We start from the raw sequence: 17,906 nt of genomic DNA, 5'->3' as shown, positions 1-17,906 counted from the left end.
GGTCATTTTCAAATCCTCATCTTTAAACCATTTTTATAACAATTGTGAAATCGACTCGAATCCAAATTCGAAATTTTTATATTTGCCAAACATTAAATTTGAGTCAATCTATATTTTCAAATGAAATCCTCATTTTCAAATATAGCACAAATGGTTTTAAGCGTGCGAGAAATTGAGCTTCTGAGTTTGAGACTATATTCCATTGTGTTTCTCCTTTGTGCGTTAGATTTAGTTACTAGGGGTAAGTGTGGTTTGTTTTAAAGCAAGTCAATATATCATTATTAAACAATGAGAGCAAATTCTTGCCTGCAACATTTGCTCATTTTTTATATGAATTCTAAAAAAAAAAATAATTAAGAGTGCAATGAAATTATTTATATTTCTAAACAAATGAACGGTTACAGTCTATAGTTGTTTGTTGGATATTCATTCTGGACTACGAGTATCATGGTAGTAGAAGACAGCGCAACATTGCACTTACAAGCAAACCACAATATCTGCTTCATTCGCACTAGATGAACATCCGTTCCCACACTCGCAACTAGTTACAATACAAGTAACGTGAGCTATACCAGAAATCTCAGACCCATGAGACATACATGCTGAACTCATTGTGTATATCAATAGCATAATGTAAATAAGAAAGAATGAGTTTATAAGACAAGCATGGCTTGAAAAGATCAACCATAGCATCGAATTGGGTCATTACACCCTTTCTCAGTGGATTGCTTGAAACCAAAACGTCCCCCTTTGGCAAGGTACTGCTGGTGGTACTCTTCAGCTCTGTAGAACTTCTTAGCAGGAAGAATCTCTGTCACGATTTCCTTGTTCAACACCTTCTGTTGACGATCCCTTGATTCAATTGCAGCCTTCTCTTGTTCAGGTGTATAGAAGTATATTCCTGATCTGTACTGCGTCCCTACGTCATTCCCCTGAAATAAAAGGTTATCCACCGATCAGAATTGCAATCCCCTGAAAAAATTCACACCATTCATTGACGGGAACAAAAGAAGTTCAAGGTTAATCTTAAAGCTGATTACAATTAGGACTGTTTTTTTAAGACAGTCTAATTGAAAACCAATGAGATAAGTAACTAGAAGAAATCAGGAAAACAAACATAGATGTGTAACCACAAATTGTTGTACGAGGCGGTCTCACCGAGAGATGCGTCTCATACATGGGTTAAATAGGTCATCTATGAGGATATGAGCTTCTTGTTTAAGACCGTCTCATTGAGAGACGGTCTGCTCATGTGTGATAGGTTTTCTAAAACATATCCACCATGTTAAATGAATGGATCAAACTAGTGTTTTAGTCCATATCTTGATCAGACGAAGGGCAGACGTAATTAGTTGAATTGCCCTTTTGACACCCATCTTAATAATCAAAACCTACAAGCCCAAAACTCCATTTTCATAATGCTGATTATGACCACAAGCATTAATCTCTTCTACACACTTATTTCCATAAACTTCCTTGGCCGTCATAAAACCTTTAATAAACTTCTTCAACTACACCCAACAGATTACACATACCCAAAAAAAATCAACACCGTAAATGTGATTCAAACCTCTTAACTACGTCACATAACAAAGTAAGCATATTGATAGAAGATTGCTTTCAAAAGGACGATGCTAAAAATGAAATTTCAAAGAAAAAATCATTCAATCAGAGTTTCCAATAAAAAAAACTCAAAATTGAAAAAACAAAAGGTGTTCTATATCATGAATCACTCACTTTCTGTTACACATGCATCCAGCTTCATCCACGTTTAGTTTTAAAAAGCTCGTCTAGGCGGGTCTAAGGTTAGTGCCTTGGGAATTTCATGGGTGGGAGCCTTAATAGGTCTGGATGAGGCAATTTCGTAAGGAAATCGCTTCAAAGTATTTTTTTGCACCTAAGTCAAGCAGCTCAGAGTGCCCTTTTCCTTTGAACTTTTCATGCAGTTTTTTGTTTAATAAATTTCAAAGTTTTAGGGCGCCTCATACCCAGAGTCTATTGCCCTCAGGTTTACTAAGGACGCCTAGAGCCTAAGCTCTAAACTCTTACCGCCATAGGGTGCCTCAAGGATTTTAAACCTAAGCATCTAGGTCATTCTAACAACACTTCCAATGACACTGTCTTAAGAATCTCTTTCAAATAAAGTTTGCTAGAGGTGTAAAACTCTTTCAGTTGGCTACGCCTTCAAAAGTACACTAAGATAAGAGATTAGAGCAGGAACATCCAAGAGGACTATATCCCCTTCACAATTCTCTCCCATTTGGCACGTCATCTTCTCTTTCCTCCACATCATTTTTCACTATTTTCATCCCCTTCCTCATTTTCTTTCCTTTAATTTGTCCAACATCCAAGGGGATAGTCTTCCATCCTTTTTTCACTTTCTCTCTCCTACTAACATATACCCCACGACACATTCTTTTCCTATCACTAAATTTAATAATTGTAATTTGTTTAATTATTGAAAGATAAATATTGTTTACCTTAATTAGAGAATTACTAGTCGTAAAAAAATTCAACCCACAAAAAAAAAAAAATCATAATTTAAGATTTTATGACGTAACTCACAGTACATGAAACATAAAGAACCAAAGTCTATACATTATTAAAACCCGGAAAACTACGTTATTCCATTCAATGATTAGTCTGCATAGGAGCTTTCGAACTTTTCCCGCAAATGCTCTACCAAATCACTCTTTAAAGACATATGTAGATGTCTATCACAAATCTCTTCTCTCGTAGCTAAGAGTGTCGTAAAATTACAATCATCATATCGTCCGGGTGTGACAGAAAATGTTGTACCATTTATGATTTATGATCCTGCTATAGTTTTAGGTTGTTCTTGGGCGAACTCTTGTGGATCTTTATAATTAACATAAGTATCGCGCTCGTCTTCCACAATCATATCGTGGATAATGATACATGTCATCATGATTTTCCATAGCATTTGGCACACTCCATGCTAATGCAGGTTTTCGAATAATTGCGAATTGAGTTTGTAGTACACCAAAGGCACGTTCAGCATCCTTTCATGCACTCTCTTGGCGCTGAGTGAACAACTTTTGTTTATGGGTTTGTGGAGAGATTATGGCGTCAATAAAGGTTTCCGATTTTGGATAAATCCCATATGTGAAATGTATCCCTTCATGTCGAATAAAGATTGTAGGTATTTCTATTCATGTTGAATTGAACTTGTGGAGCTCATCCGTTGAGAATGTCATCAAAACCGAAGAACGCTTCATTTATGTTTTTGCAAGATCTTGGTGTCCCAAAAAAGCAAACGACTTCTAATTTTACAGTCCTTGTTCAAGATCTTCCTTGATATATCCTTTTCCAACAACGGGACAATTTTTCCATTCCTAATGCATGCAATCGATGCTCCCTATCATACATGGAAACCCTTTATCTTCCCCTTATCTAACGAGATGTTGGAGATCTTCAGTACTTGGCTTCCGAAGGCATTCTGGCAAAAATTGCGCAATTATACCATCAACAAAGTGTGTACGACACTTCTTCGACGTCGTAGCACCAAATTTTTGATACTCGTCGATTTGATCAGCTGCACATCCATATGCTAACATCCTTATAGCTGCAGTGCATTTTTTAAGAGCAGTAGCACCTTGTCGCATACATGGATTCGAATTTTGTTGGAAAAAACGATAATGTAAACCGAGGGTATCAACATGCGAATGAATACATGTTTTCGCATGCGGACCTTATGAAGAAATTGACGTTCATTGTAGAGTGGTTGGAAACAGATGTAGTCAGCTATCAAACGATCGTTACCTGATTTTCGATCTCTAGAAACATAAATGTCTCTTCTTTCTTGGACGTGAACCCTCATTTCCAGCTTCTTTGATTGTGAAGTGAACAACGTATCTTACTGCATCCTTTACCGCTTGTATTTCACGACTCTTTTTGACAAAATTTATTAACATATAATCGTAGATTTCATCCTCACTTGAACTCGAAGAACTAGAATCAATGTTCATCTCGAAATTTATGTTGAGATGATATGTAATATTTTGATGAAGATGATATGTGAATGAAAGTATACAATTTATCAACTAGATAATAATGTACTTAAATAATGTTCTCTACAAAACCCGAATTGGAGGAAGAGGTAAGTTAGAAGATAAAATTTTTGTAGCAATAATATTAACAGAAGATGTTTTAATGCATGAACTAACATGAAGTGACAAGTCCCTGGTGCAATAATTTAAAATTAGTGGAAATAAAGAGACATAAAGTGACATGAAGAGGATGAAAAGGAAATGAAGAGGATTGAATGAAAAAAAAATCATAGTGGCAAAGGGAAAAAGGGAGAAAAAAAGGAAAAAAAGGAAGTGGGTCCCACAAGCAATAATATGAGTGGTACACTTGTCACAATATGATTGGTTGTATTTAACTTTGATTTTTTTACAACCGTATTATTAAAAACAGTCATAAAAAAACAAGTAAAATTTCAAAATAATTTCACCAACGACTCTATAATGAACCTAATTTTGCCTATATTTCACGCACTTTAGTTTTTCAGTCTTTTCTCTCTCTTTAATACTTACACAATTTCATAAACTACCCATCTAAGCTCATTTTCTTGTTGATAAATTCATTCACATTATCATATCCTTAATTATGGATCCAAATAATCCAAATTATGGAAGAAATTTCATCTTTCCATACTACACAAAACCTCAAAATAACTCAAATAAACCGTCTTTTGTTCCAAATATCCTCAATAATCCACAATTTCAAGCTGCTTTACAATGGTTTGGCTCTCAACCTATACAAATAAATCTAACTTACCCAAGCTATACACTGTTTCAACAATCTTCGGAAAATAATCCATCATTTTCCATTTCTAAACATTTTACTCAAAAAATGTAGCATTCACCGGGCGGTGAAGGTTCTTACAACGCTGCTCCGACTTTTGAATTAAGGGCAACTAGACATCATGAAGATATAGAGGAGGTTAATGTTGAATCGGTTCCACGAGAACTCTTTGTCGTTACTAAAGAGAAAACTAGAAAAAAAAGGCGGCTTGGAGCGTAGCTAAGGTTAATGCAATTGCTTCGGGCTACATCAACGCTGGAGGAGACGTAGTAAGAAACACAAACACAAACACAAGACAGGCTGACTTATAGATTGAAATCTTTAAATATTATGAGATGGCACAGTCTGAGAATCCCGGGGAAATTCGTGAACGGAACTCAAAGTCCATGCAACAACGTTGAGATCATATTAAAGATTAAGTTCCAAAATAGGTGGAGGTTTACAGTTATGAGTTACGTCATTTGAAGACCATGCAGCCCAGAGAAATGAATTAGGGGTACATATGCTCAGCATGATAAGGGAACGAGGAGAAAAAAGATAAAAGCAAAAGGAGGAGGCGACGAAGTTTATGATGTTAAGTATGTTGATGGCTAAACCTAATCCTTGATGAAGTTGAAGCAGAAATGTAGCGGAAGCTCAGGGACAAATTCAATAATAAGTTTAATCTTTGATTAATAATTTGAATATTAATAAGTATGTTGATGGCTAAACCCATCTTTCTAGTCGTTTTTATTTAGTTATGATTTATGAATGCTTTTTCAACAATATTAACGTAATTCTAATTTGTCTTTACTAAGTTATTTTTATTTGTACATCCATTGTTAATTTGATTGTTATATTTTTAGTAATTGTAACATTTGCTTTTAATATAATTGTTCATGCATTGACACATCTGTTTTTAATATTATTGTCCCTTCATACATTGAAACATCTCTTATCAATATTATTGCTGTAAAAATCTAATATTTAGACTTACTTTATCCTCCAATCATAAATTACTTCACCAAGGACTTGTCACTTCATGTCATTTTATGCATTAAAACATCACCTATCAATAATATTGCTGCAAAAATTTTATGTTCCGACTTACATTATCCTCCAATTCAGATTTTGTAGAGAACGTTATTACATTATCATCTTGTTATAAATTATATACTTCCATTTAGATATCATCTTCATCACAGTCTTACATATCATCCCAAAATGAACTTCAAGTTGAACCTCGATTCCAGTTCTTCGAGTTCAAGTGCGGATGAAATCAATGATTATATGTTAATGGATTTTGCCGAAGAGAGTCGTGAAATACAAGCGATAAAGGATGCAGGAAGATACGTAGTTCACTCCACCGTCGAAGGAGCTAGAAATGAAGGTTTACGTCCAAGAAAGAAAAGAACTTATATTTCTAGAGATCGGGAATCAGCAAACGGTCGTTTGATAGCCGATTACTTCAGTTTACATTATCGTTTTTTCCAACAAAATCTGAATGCATGTATGAGACAAGGTGCTACCACTTTTCAAAAATGGACTGCAGTTATAAGGATGCTAGCATATGGATTTGTAGTTCAAATCGACGAGTATTTAAAATTTGGTGCTACAACGTCGAAGAAGTGTCTGACACTTACACACTTTGTTGATGGTATAGTTACACAATTTTCAGCAAAATACCTTCGGAAGCCAAGTACTAAAGACGTCCAATGTCTTCTTAGAGAAGGGGAAGATAGAGGGTTTTTAGGTATGATAGGGAGCAATGGTTGCATGCATTGGGAATGGAAACTGGTTAGAAAGGGATGTATCATGGAAGATCTAGAACAGAGACTGTAACCTTAGAAGTCGTTTGCTTTTTCGGAACACCAGAGTCTTGCATCGACATAAATGTACTCCAGCGTTCACTGGTTATTGACGACATTCTTAGCGGTCGAGCACCACAAGTCCAATTCCACGTGAATGGAAATACCTACAACAAAGGATACTATCTCACAGATGGGATTTATCCAAACTGGGTAACTTTTATTGACGCCATAACCGCTCCATAAACCCATAAACAAAAGGTTTTTCACTGAACGCCAAGAGAGTGCACGAAAGGATGTGAAACGTGCCTTTGGTGTACTATAAGATCGATATGCAATTATTCGAAAACTTGCTTTAACATGGAGTGCGCCAATGCTATGGAAAATCATGATGACATGTATCATTATCCATAATATGATTGTTCAAGACGAGTGCGATGCTTAAGTTAATTATAAAGATTCACAAGAGTTCGCCCAAGAGCAACCTGAAAATGTAGTAGGATCAAACATAAATGGTATAACATTTTCTGTCACGCCCGGACTATATGATGATCATAATTTTACGACACTCTTAGCTACGAGAGAAGAGATTCGTGATACATATACTTATGTCTTAGAAGAATGATTTGGTAGAGCATCTGTGGGAAAAGTTCGGAAGCTCCTATACAGACTAATCTTTGAATGGAATAACGTAGTAGTATTTATTTTTTTCTAAAATTCTATGTTTTGTACTTTGATTCTTTAAGTTTCATGTATCGTGAGTTACGTTATAAAATATTAAATTATGATTTTTTATGTGCAGGTTGAATTTTTTACGACTAGTAATACGCTAATTAATTAATTATACAAATTCATTGGGTAAGTAGTATTTATCTTTCAACAATCAAACAATATACAATTATTAAATTTGGTGATAGGAAAAAGAATGTGTGGTGGAATATATGTGCGTAGGAAAGACAAAAGTGAAAAGAGGATGGAAGAGTATTTCCTTTGATGTTGGAAAAATTAAAGTAGAGAATGAGGAAGAGGATGAAAATAGTGAAAAATGATGTGAAGGAAAGACAAGATGATGTGTCAAATGGAGAAAAGAAGAGAGAATTGTGAAGAGGATATAATCCTCCTCTTGGATGTTCATGCTCTAAAGGCCTAAAACTTAACTTTTCAACCTCAAGTACGACTGAACTTTACTACAAACCCTTGTATGTATTCAAAACTTACCAATCTACTCGAAGAAGAAAGATCTATGTCAACTAACAAGGAGGATTAGCAATATTGAAGGCTAGTGTTGAAATTAAAATGATAGAGAACAAAGATATTTAGACATAAAATTAAATGACGATGTTGCAATCTAAATATTCATAATGATCAATTACTTTCTTATATGCCTAAAAAAAGGGAACAAAACTCCTTAAATTATGTGTTCTTTTGATTTTCAAACCTCTTCCATTTTGAAGAGAATCATTTCTTCAATAAAGGTTCTCCATTTCCCTCCCCTCCTTGTTTGCTATCCTAAAAACAGATTCTCCTCTTCCCTTTCCTCTATCCAAAGATAATGGAAGATTTGTGTGATCAATATATCAGAGAAGCACGGCCATCTCGAAAATTTTGGGGCCCTTGTGCCAATATATCTAGACCCTTGCGATTCAAGGAAAACATAAAAATACTGGTTTATGATAAAATCTCTCCATCAATAAAACTCACTATGTTAATTTTATCTAGACTCTTGAGCCAACTTTATCTAGACCGCTTTGCAATTGTTAATTGTTGGCCATCTAGAGAATTACAACACAAATCACATTAAAAATGTGCATAACGATCAACAAATTTGTTAAATGCTCTACAAAACAAAACAAAGCTCCTTACATTTATGTGTTCTCATTTTCAATTCTCTCTCTTTTGAAGAAAGTTATTTCTTCAATAAAGATCCTCACTTTTCCTCCTCACCTTTTGCTATCCAAAAGGGGGGATTCTTCTCTTCCTTTTCCTCTATCCAAACATAAATGTAAGAGTTGAATGATCAATATATAACAGAGAAATACAACACAAATCCCATCAAAATACAATAAAATTTGAAAGCAATAATCATCAACTAGAACCCCAAAATGCTCTATAAAAGGGGAGCAAAACAATTAAACAAAATTCCCAAAATTCAATAAGAGTCGCTTGATCAATATAACATAGAAGCAAAAAATCACATTAATATAACCAATAATCATCTACTAAAACCCAAAAATGATCTATCAAAAATCCAAAAACAAACAAAATAACTAAATTTAATGAAAATTACAGCAATATATAGAGAAAAAAAGGGAACATACTTGACGATTACGGGTAGTAGGATCATGTCTAGCCCAAAAAACATCAAGAAGAGTATCATAACTACACTGTTTAGGATCATACTGAACTCTAACAACTTCAGAATGATTAGTCATCCCACTACAAATATCATCATAAGTAGGATTATCAGTAAAACCTTGTGAATACCCAACTTCAGTTCGAGTTACACCAGGAACTCTTTGAAAAGCCAATTCAACGCCCCAAAAACACCCAGCACCAAATTGAGCAAATTGCTGCCCTGGTGCAGGCAAATCATCATCTGGGCCTTGAGCAATTGATAATTCCATTGAATTTTCAGCTGTTCTAGACCCAAAACCTAGTTTTCCAAGAAGATTATTCATGGGGTTTTTTAAATTAAACAAAGAAACAGTTGCTGATAATGATGTTAATGGTGATGGTGAAGGTTTTGAAGAGGAAAATGGAAGAGAAGAAGAAGAAGAAGAAGAAGGAAGAGATGGTTGGTTGAATTTGAAGAGAAGTGAAAGAGAAGGAGATGTAGTTATGGATGCTTTTAACATTGTTGGATAAGGAAGGAAGTTTCTTCTGGTTTTCCTTGGAGCATCGATGACAATGTAGTTGGTATTGTTCACGGGATTTATCAATAATATAATCCCTACTATTGATTTTATTTGGCTTTTTTTTATCATTTTTAGATGGTTAAATACGATTATTTGTGAAAAAAAGAATGTATTTTGATAATAGTAAAATGGAGTTAGTAAATATTAAAGAGTGAAAAACTAGCTCGTAGTAAATATTGTAAAGTTAACATATTTAAAATAAAAAATAAGACATGTAAAGTTACTTACTCTAATAAAAAAATAAAAAACTTTAAATAAAGATAAAATTTAAATTGCTGGGATGAAAAAAATTGAGCACCCCGTTTGTTAATAGTACTCCTTTAATTTAGAAGAAATGTTCTACTTTCTTTTTAGGTAAGTTCTGCTCATATGTCTTATTTTTATTTGTATTATCTATTTAGTTATTAATTTACCCTTAAAATGGTGAATTAAATGGTTTAAGGCAAATTATAAAGATAACAACCAACACTTAATAAGGATAGAAACGTCAAAATAATGAATTAAACGAAAATTAACAAGAATTTAACAGAAAATGCTACGACAGTTAGATAAGGCATAAATTGAATGTTACCATGTGGAAAATCTTACAAAAGTACTACCACTGACGTTTCATGAAAGTTCAATACTACCATGTAAAAATTTTCAACTTTTTTAACACTTTAGCATATTTTTATATTGGTCTGCCTCTTTAATTTTAAACCAAATCTATTATAAATTATGGTTTATAATTTTTTTTATTATTTATTTACTCATTTTCTCCTATTTTTCATACAATTTCATAATCTTTTTTATTTTCTTGAGTTAATAATTGTGTTGTGATCTATTCTCAAGAGTACGATGGGCGGATGGGGACTTACTTTTAGATGTTCGAGTATTTTCCAGCGTCTTGTGTTCACTTCAAATCTATGTTGGATGGAGTGACGTGGTGTTGTTTTATTCATGGAGGACTTCAGGTGCAAATGAGTGGATGAATGACCCGATGGCCAATGGGCACTCAGAGTAGCTTGGAATACAATATTTCTTCTACACATTAGCTGTAATAAATAAAATAAGCTTGAAATATAAATAGTCTCAGTAAGTCTAATATAACAAATATTTCAGAACTGAAAAAAATACTAAACTGATATTTGTGAAATAATTTAAGGATGAAAGTTTAAGAGTTTGTATTTTTTTCTTACTATGAATCAACTTTAAATAAAAATCAAGCAAGTTTTACTTTAAATTCAAATCCAATTAAATTTTTTGAAAATAAACTAATCCAAACTAGTGAATAAGTACGCCAATATTAATTAGTGAGCTGTAAAAAGCGAATGAGGTGGCCCTAAATTATAGGATTAGATCTTGAATAAAACTAAATAATGTCGTTAACATCAAATTTTTTTATATATATTAAATTTTTTATGACGAAAATTTTCAGACTTTTCAAATTCCGCAACCAACACATGATATCATCTTTGAATGTGAGCCCTTCTAATTGCATCATATGACTCAGAAGCAAACTGTAAAATACAATTAGTAATCAATACTAGTTGAAAATGTACTAATCAAAATTCCTAAATTAATTTTCCAAACTTCAATTCCTACAAATTCAAATCAAGGTTAATGGTCAATTATGAATAAAAATTGCTAATCAATTAAAACTCACAACACTTTTAAATGAGTGGGCACGAACAATATTTTTTAAAAATTAATATATGAATCGGTAAAGCCGCCCATTAAGATTAAAAAAGGATCTAGACATACAATTATTGAAAATTTAAACTAAATAAGCAAAACAAATAAACTATGTAATATCCTATTGGATCGGATGATTATGAATAAAATTATATTGAATTTTTGGCAGTATTATTTCTATTTGAATTCGGTAGTTTGTTTGATTTAGATGAAATACACACATAATTCTAAGATAAACATAGTCATTGTTCCCTAATGCATGATTCAAGACGGAGTGATACATCGTCGAAAACTCCTAGCAGCCAACTTTATTTCATAATAAACATATAATAAACATGATAAACACGCGCGCACACACACACACACACACACATATATATATATATATATATATATATATATATATATATATATATTACAAATGTCAAAAATATTACAAATGTTCAATATATACGAAAGTATACAATACTAATGTTCAATTTATGGACATTCACCATCAACACCAAACTCAAAGAAAATGCACAATTAAGTAATAAAATCAATTCTACATACCATAATGAGTTAAAGATGACCTAAAGGAGTAGTGATTGCAAATATAGAACCTGCATTTTGATTAAAAGTTAGAAAATATAACAAAGCCCTAATTTTCAAAAAAAAAAACAAAAATCAATGAATTTTATACCTTAAACATATCCAAATATATGCTGGACTACTTTACTGGTGTTAAGTTGGAAGAGGGATGGATTAATTGAAGGTTTGAAGCTTTATAAATAGAGGAATTTGGTTGGGTAGTTTCAAAGGTTTTGATTTAGGGTTTGAAGATTGGGGGAAATGGGGAAGAAAAAAACTGTTGCGAGCTTAAATGACTTTGTTCGTAGTTACTAATAACGAATAAAGACTTAGTCAATAAAAGTCGATGTCTTTGTTTGTTGTTAGTTCCAACGAACAAAGATATTGACTTTTATTGGCGAGCATCTTTGTTCGCTATTACTAACAGCAAACAAAGTTATTTGACTTTAGTTGACCTTACTCTTTGTTCACTATTAGTAATAGCGAACATAAATAAACTACAATTTCGAAAATTTTGTGCTTATTTTGGGAATTAAGTTTCTCCCATACCTAATTTAAGAATTTTTTTTATATAATTTTGCTTATTTTGCTAAAAGTTTCTATAGATATAATTGCTTGCCCATTAAGTTAGTATAGATCATTCATGGTTAATCAATAGTGTTGGCTCTTAAGGTTTTGATGATGACTTCACTTTTAAATAAACAAACATATTTTTAGAGATTGCTTTTTAGGTATATATCCGATTTAGTTTAAATCGTTGATGAAGCCTATGACTTGGTTCGTGGAAAATGTACGTGTCTTAATATGTCCAAGATGTTAGATAAGTGTTATAATGTTAAAAGTAGACGTACAGTCTACTGTTCCTAAAATGAACATTCTGACTGAAGTTGAAGCTGGAGACAGTACGTTGTTCCTACGTAGCAGGTCTGGAGAATAACATCGACTGGAAAATTGCGAATTAATTATTTTCTATTTTTAAGTTGATGTAATGGTTTAGAATTAATTTAATTGCTTAATTCATTAATAAATTGGTTGGCAAATCTATTTTTAGGTTTTCTAAAAATAGCCCAAGACTTTTTCTTCATTAGATTTAGATCTTCTATTTTTTAGGATCTTATGTTTTTAACTCCTATGCTATTTTTAGCATTAAGGAAACTGATTTTTTTCTTTGAGCAAATAACAGCCGGACACTTTCATAATTCCACTATCTTTGTTTTGAGAACGTGGATGATAGTGGGAGGTGTGTCTGAGGTAACTGCTGTCTGTTCCCACTATAAATAAGAGGAACTTTGCTCAAACCGATATCCATCCAAGAGGATCCAAAAGTGTCCATTAAAGGGAGATCATCTTAAGAAAAATATTTTCAGTTTTCCAATGCCAATTAATTTATTATATTTTTCTTAAGTAATTATTTTAATTTTTAATCTCTTGAGAATTGGCCTTGTAAGGGTTAATGAGTGATTTGTTGTAATTAGACTTGTGGGAAGTCTAAGGGTATAAGAAAAGAGAAACGTGAGAAGAGAAATAGAAAGGGAGAATAGAGAAAGAGAATTAGGCCTAGAGTAGAGAAGCTTCGAGTGAAGCAAACTGTTTTATGTAATTGTAATTGATTGCCTAAAACATAGTGAGAATTTTGAAATCCCGGGGGATCGTGGTTTTTCCTTCTTATTAGGCCAAGAAGGTTTCCACGTAAAATCTTTGTCTCCTTTTTATCTTTTGCTTTTTAAGTTTAAGCTTTATTTTGTTTGTTAAAATTCCGCAAATTAGAAGAAAAACGAAGTAAGGTTAGATACACAACAATTCACCCCCCCTCTTGTTGCATTCGACCATCTTCGTGTATTTCAACAATTGGTATCAGAGCCCTGTTCCTCATTTAATCAGGAAACCCTGAGAGCAGTATCCTGTTCCCTGGAAAGATGTTGAAGATGAACGAACGCATGGAAGAAGGGTACTCTACGCAAAGGCCACCCATGTTCGATGGGAAATTCTATACCTACTGGAAAAATAGGATGAAAATTTTTATAAAGGCCGAAAATTACCAGGTATGGAGAGTAATTGAAATAGGAGATTTCGACGTGACGACCATCAACTCCAACAATGAATCAATTCCAAAACCAATCACGGAGTATGAAAATGGAAGACAATATAAGAAGGGAAACTTCAGAACAGATTTTCGCAAAGCAATGATCGCAGCTTGGGGTGACACCGAAAGCGAAGCTGAAACTGAAGTTCCAGTAGAGGAAGAAACTGCAAATCTGTGTCTCATGGCATCTCATGAAGAGACTAAGGAAAGAGAGGTAATGTCTTCTAGTTCTTCTCCTAAACATCTATTCAGTTTAAGTAAGGATAAATTAATTAAGTTAGTTTTGGAAACACAAGAGAAGTTGGAGGAAAAAACAGCTAAGTGTCTCCAAATTGAGAAAGACCTTAAGTTAAGTAAAGATCACATCTCATACTTGAATACTTTTAGGATCGATGTGCAAAATAGTTTTTTTGAATTGCTAGATAATAATATCATTTTAAAAGAACAATTGGTGAAATTAAAGCAGGATTACATTATTCTTAACATTGAAATAAATCAAAACAAATTGCTTGGATTAAAATGGGATGAAAATGATAAATCCACTCACATATTTAGCACGAAATTTCAAGAAATAAAATTAAAATTAGAATCATGTGAAAAAGAAAATAAGTTTCTAAAAGATCAAATTAACTTAAGAGGAAAAGGGAAAATCAATGAAATTCCCAAATGGATTCTAAATGCTAAAACCAAGAGTAAAGAAGGTCTAGGTTATGTTAAGAATGAAAAAAGGAAAAAGGTCTATGTAGATCTCCCTAGTAGTAAAATCTGTTCCTTTTGTGGTAAAAATGGACACCTAAAATATCAATGTGTAAAAAGGGAACAGCACACTAAAGCAAATGAAACTAATGTCGAATGCAAATGGATTGAGAAACATGATTCAAATTTAATCGACAGGGAACCCAAGGCTGACTGGGTTCCTAAAACTAACCATTAGTTTGCTTTACAGGCTCAAGTGAGGGGGAACAACTCATGGTATCTCGACAGTGGGTGTTCCAAGCACATGACGGGTGATAAATCAAGATTTCTCTCACTTGAAGCGTATGATGGGAGAACTGTAACCTTCGGTGATAATATGAAGGGTGAAATAATCTCCAAAGGAAAAGTTGGAAGATCAAGCTCCCATGCCATTGACAATGTATTTTTAGTCGAGAATTTAAAACACAATCTTTTAAGTATTTCTCAATTTTGTGACAAAGGTAACTCTGTTAAGTTTACTTCTGAACGATGTATAATTTCTAAGAACAACATAGGAGACCCTGTACTAGAGGGAATCAGAAAAGGGAACACCTATGTGGTGGACCTGGACACTGTTCCCAGAAACAGTCTAACGTGTTTAAGCGTCATAGAAGAAGACCCACTTCTTTGGCACAAGCGTCTAGGTCATGCTAGCCATTCATTGATTAACACCTTAAGATCAAAAGACCTAGTAAGAGGATTACCAGCAATAAAATTTCTCAAAAATGAAATTTGTGATCCTTGTGCTAAAGGAAAACAAGTGCGGTCATCCTTTAAATCAAAATTTCTGGTGACTACCTCTAGACCATTAGAATTAATTCCTATGGATCTATGTGGACCTATGAGAACACAAAGTCGTAGTGGCAAAAGATATGTGTTTGTCATAGTTGATGATTTTAGTAGATTTACTTGGACCTTATTTTTAGTAAGCAAAGATGAAGCTTTCGATGAGTTTGTATCTTTTGCTAATAAAACACAAAAATCTACCAATAATCTAATTGTTCACATAAGATCAGATCATGGCAAAGAATTTGAAAATTCAAACTTTATGAATTATTGCAATGAACATGGTATAAATCACAATTTTTCCGCTCCTAGAACACCACAATAAAATGGAGTGGTAGAAAGGAAGAATAGAACCCTAGAAGAAATGGCTAGGACTATGTTGATTGCTAGTGGTCTACCTAGAAATTTTTGGGCCGAAGCCGTCAATACTGCATGCTATATCTTGAACCGTGTGTTAATAAGACCAATCACTTCTAAAACACCCTATGAATTGCTTAAAGGTGTTAAACCAAATATTTCCTATTTTCGTGTGTTTGGATGCAAATATTTTGTTCATGTGAATGGTAAACGAAATATAGGTAAGTTTGACGAAAGAAGTGATGAAGCAGTATTTCTCGGTTATTCATCACATAACAAAGCTTACAGAGTTTATAATAAGAGAACAATGTGCGTAGAGGAATCTATTCACATAATTTTTGATGAAACTAACTTTTCAACAAGTGAACAGGAAATAAAAAATATCAAAATAGGTCTTGCAAATTTAGAAGATGATGAAGATATGAAGGTGCAAGATCAAGGAACAGCAGGTGAACAGTCGATACAACAAGATGCAGGAGAAACTGACCAAGTCCAGGAACTGCCAGCACAACAGGACCAGCAGACTGTTCCCAATCTAGTTGTTCCCGCAGATGAGCGAAATGATCCAGTAGCTGAACAAAATGCCAGTCAAGCTGTTGAGCCAGAACATGCTACTGTTCCCTCCAGAGAATTTGTGCCTAGACCTTGGAAATACCAAAGTTATCATCCTCTTGATCTGATTATAAGTGATATGAATAAGGGAACACAAACCAGATCTCAACTGAGAAACTTTTGTGCACACTTTGCGTTCCTATCATCACTTGAACCCAAAAATCATGAAGAAGCTCTAAAGGATTCGAATGGGTCGTAGCCATGCAAGATGAATTGAACGAGTTTGAAAGAAATAAAGTATGGCACTTAGAACCCAAACCTAAACACAAGAAAATAATTGGTTTGAAATGGGTATTTCGGAATAAGCTAGATGAACATGGAATAATAGTGAGAAACAAGACTCGTGGTCAAAGGGTACAATCAACAAGAAGGTATTGATTACACTGAGACTTTTGCTCCAGTAGCAAGGTTAGAGGCTATTAGAATTTTAATTTCTTTTGCTGCATTTATGAACTTTAAGTTATATCAAATGGATGTGAAATGTGCTTTCTTAAATGGTTTTCTTGATGAAGAAGTTTTTGTTGAACAACCTCTAGGTTTTGAGAATACCTCTTGTCTTGATCATGTCTACAAGCTTGACAAAGCTTTATATGGCTTGAAGCAAGCTCCTAGGCAATGGTATGAAAGACTATCAAAGTTTTTGATTCAAAATAACTTTGTTAGAGGAAAAATCGACAAAACCTTGTTCTTTAAGAATAAAGATTCTCATATTTTAGTTGTTCAAATTTATGTTGATGATATTATTTTCGGTGCGACCAATGATTTGTTATGTAAAGAATTTGCTAACCTTATGGGCACAAAATTTGAAATGAGCATGATGGGAGAATTAAATTTCTTCCTTGGTTTGCAAATTAAACAAACTGAAAATGGTATTTTTATTCATCAACAAAAATACATAAAAGAAATTCTTAAGAAGTATGGGCTAAACAACGCTAAAACCAACCATACACCCATGGCTACAAATGTTAGATTAGATGAAGACCTAAAAGGAACTAACGTAGATCAAACAATGTATCGAGGCATGATAGGTTCCTTATTATATCTAACTGCAAGTAGACCCGATATTTCATTTAGTGTTGGTTTATGTGCTAGATTTCAGTCCAACCCCAAAGAATCACATCTCACTGCAGTAAAACGGATTTTGAGATATTTGAAGGGAGCAGACGACTTGTCCCTATTTTATCCTAAAAGTGATGTTTATGATTTAAAAGGTTTTAGTGATGCAGATTATGCAGGTGATCTAGTTAATAGAAAAAGCACGTCAGGTATGGTACAATTTCTTGGCTCTTGTTTAGTTTCATGGAGTTCCAAGAAACAAAACACGGTTGCATTATCCACAGCCAAAGCTGAATACGTGGCGGCAGCAGCTTGCTGTTCCCAAATGCTTTGGATAAAACAGCAACTAAGAGATTTTGGTATTAAAATTGAATGCATTCCTATTTATTGTGATAATACCAGTGCCATATGTATATCTAAAGATCCAGTGCATCATTCACGAGCGAAAATGTAGTACAACTCAATACACAACAATTCACCCCCCCTCTTGTTGCATTTGAT

General features: G+C 33.6%; 1 protein-coding gene across 1 annotated transcript; it reads right to left on the bottom strand.

The window, feature by feature from the left end:
• Positions 1-353: 353 nt before the first annotated feature.
• LOC130799117 (peptide methionine sulfoxide reductase A1-like) lies at positions 354-9,543 on the bottom strand. The gene is made up of 2 exons (XM_057662190.1): positions 8,936-9,543; positions 354-932 (listed from the first exon to the last, which is right to left on the bottom strand). Exons 1-2 carry the CDS (start codon positions 9,470-9,472, stop codon positions 681-683), a joined length of 789 nt encoding a protein of 262 aa, XP_057518173.1. The 5' UTR covers positions 9,473-9,543; the 3' UTR covers positions 354-680.
• Positions 9,544-17,906: the final 8,363 nt, after the last annotated feature.

The sequence above is a fragment of the Amaranthus tricolor genome, chromosome 14 (assembly GCF_026212465.1).
Source record: "Amaranthus tricolor cultivar Red isolate AtriRed21 chromosome 14, ASM2621246v1, whole genome shotgun sequence".
Taxonomy (NCBI): Eukaryota; Viridiplantae; Streptophyta; class Magnoliopsida; order Caryophyllales; family Amaranthaceae; genus Amaranthus; species Amaranthus tricolor.
Note: the sequence above shows the minus strand (reverse complement) of the source record. Positions and strands in the feature narration are given on the sequence as shown.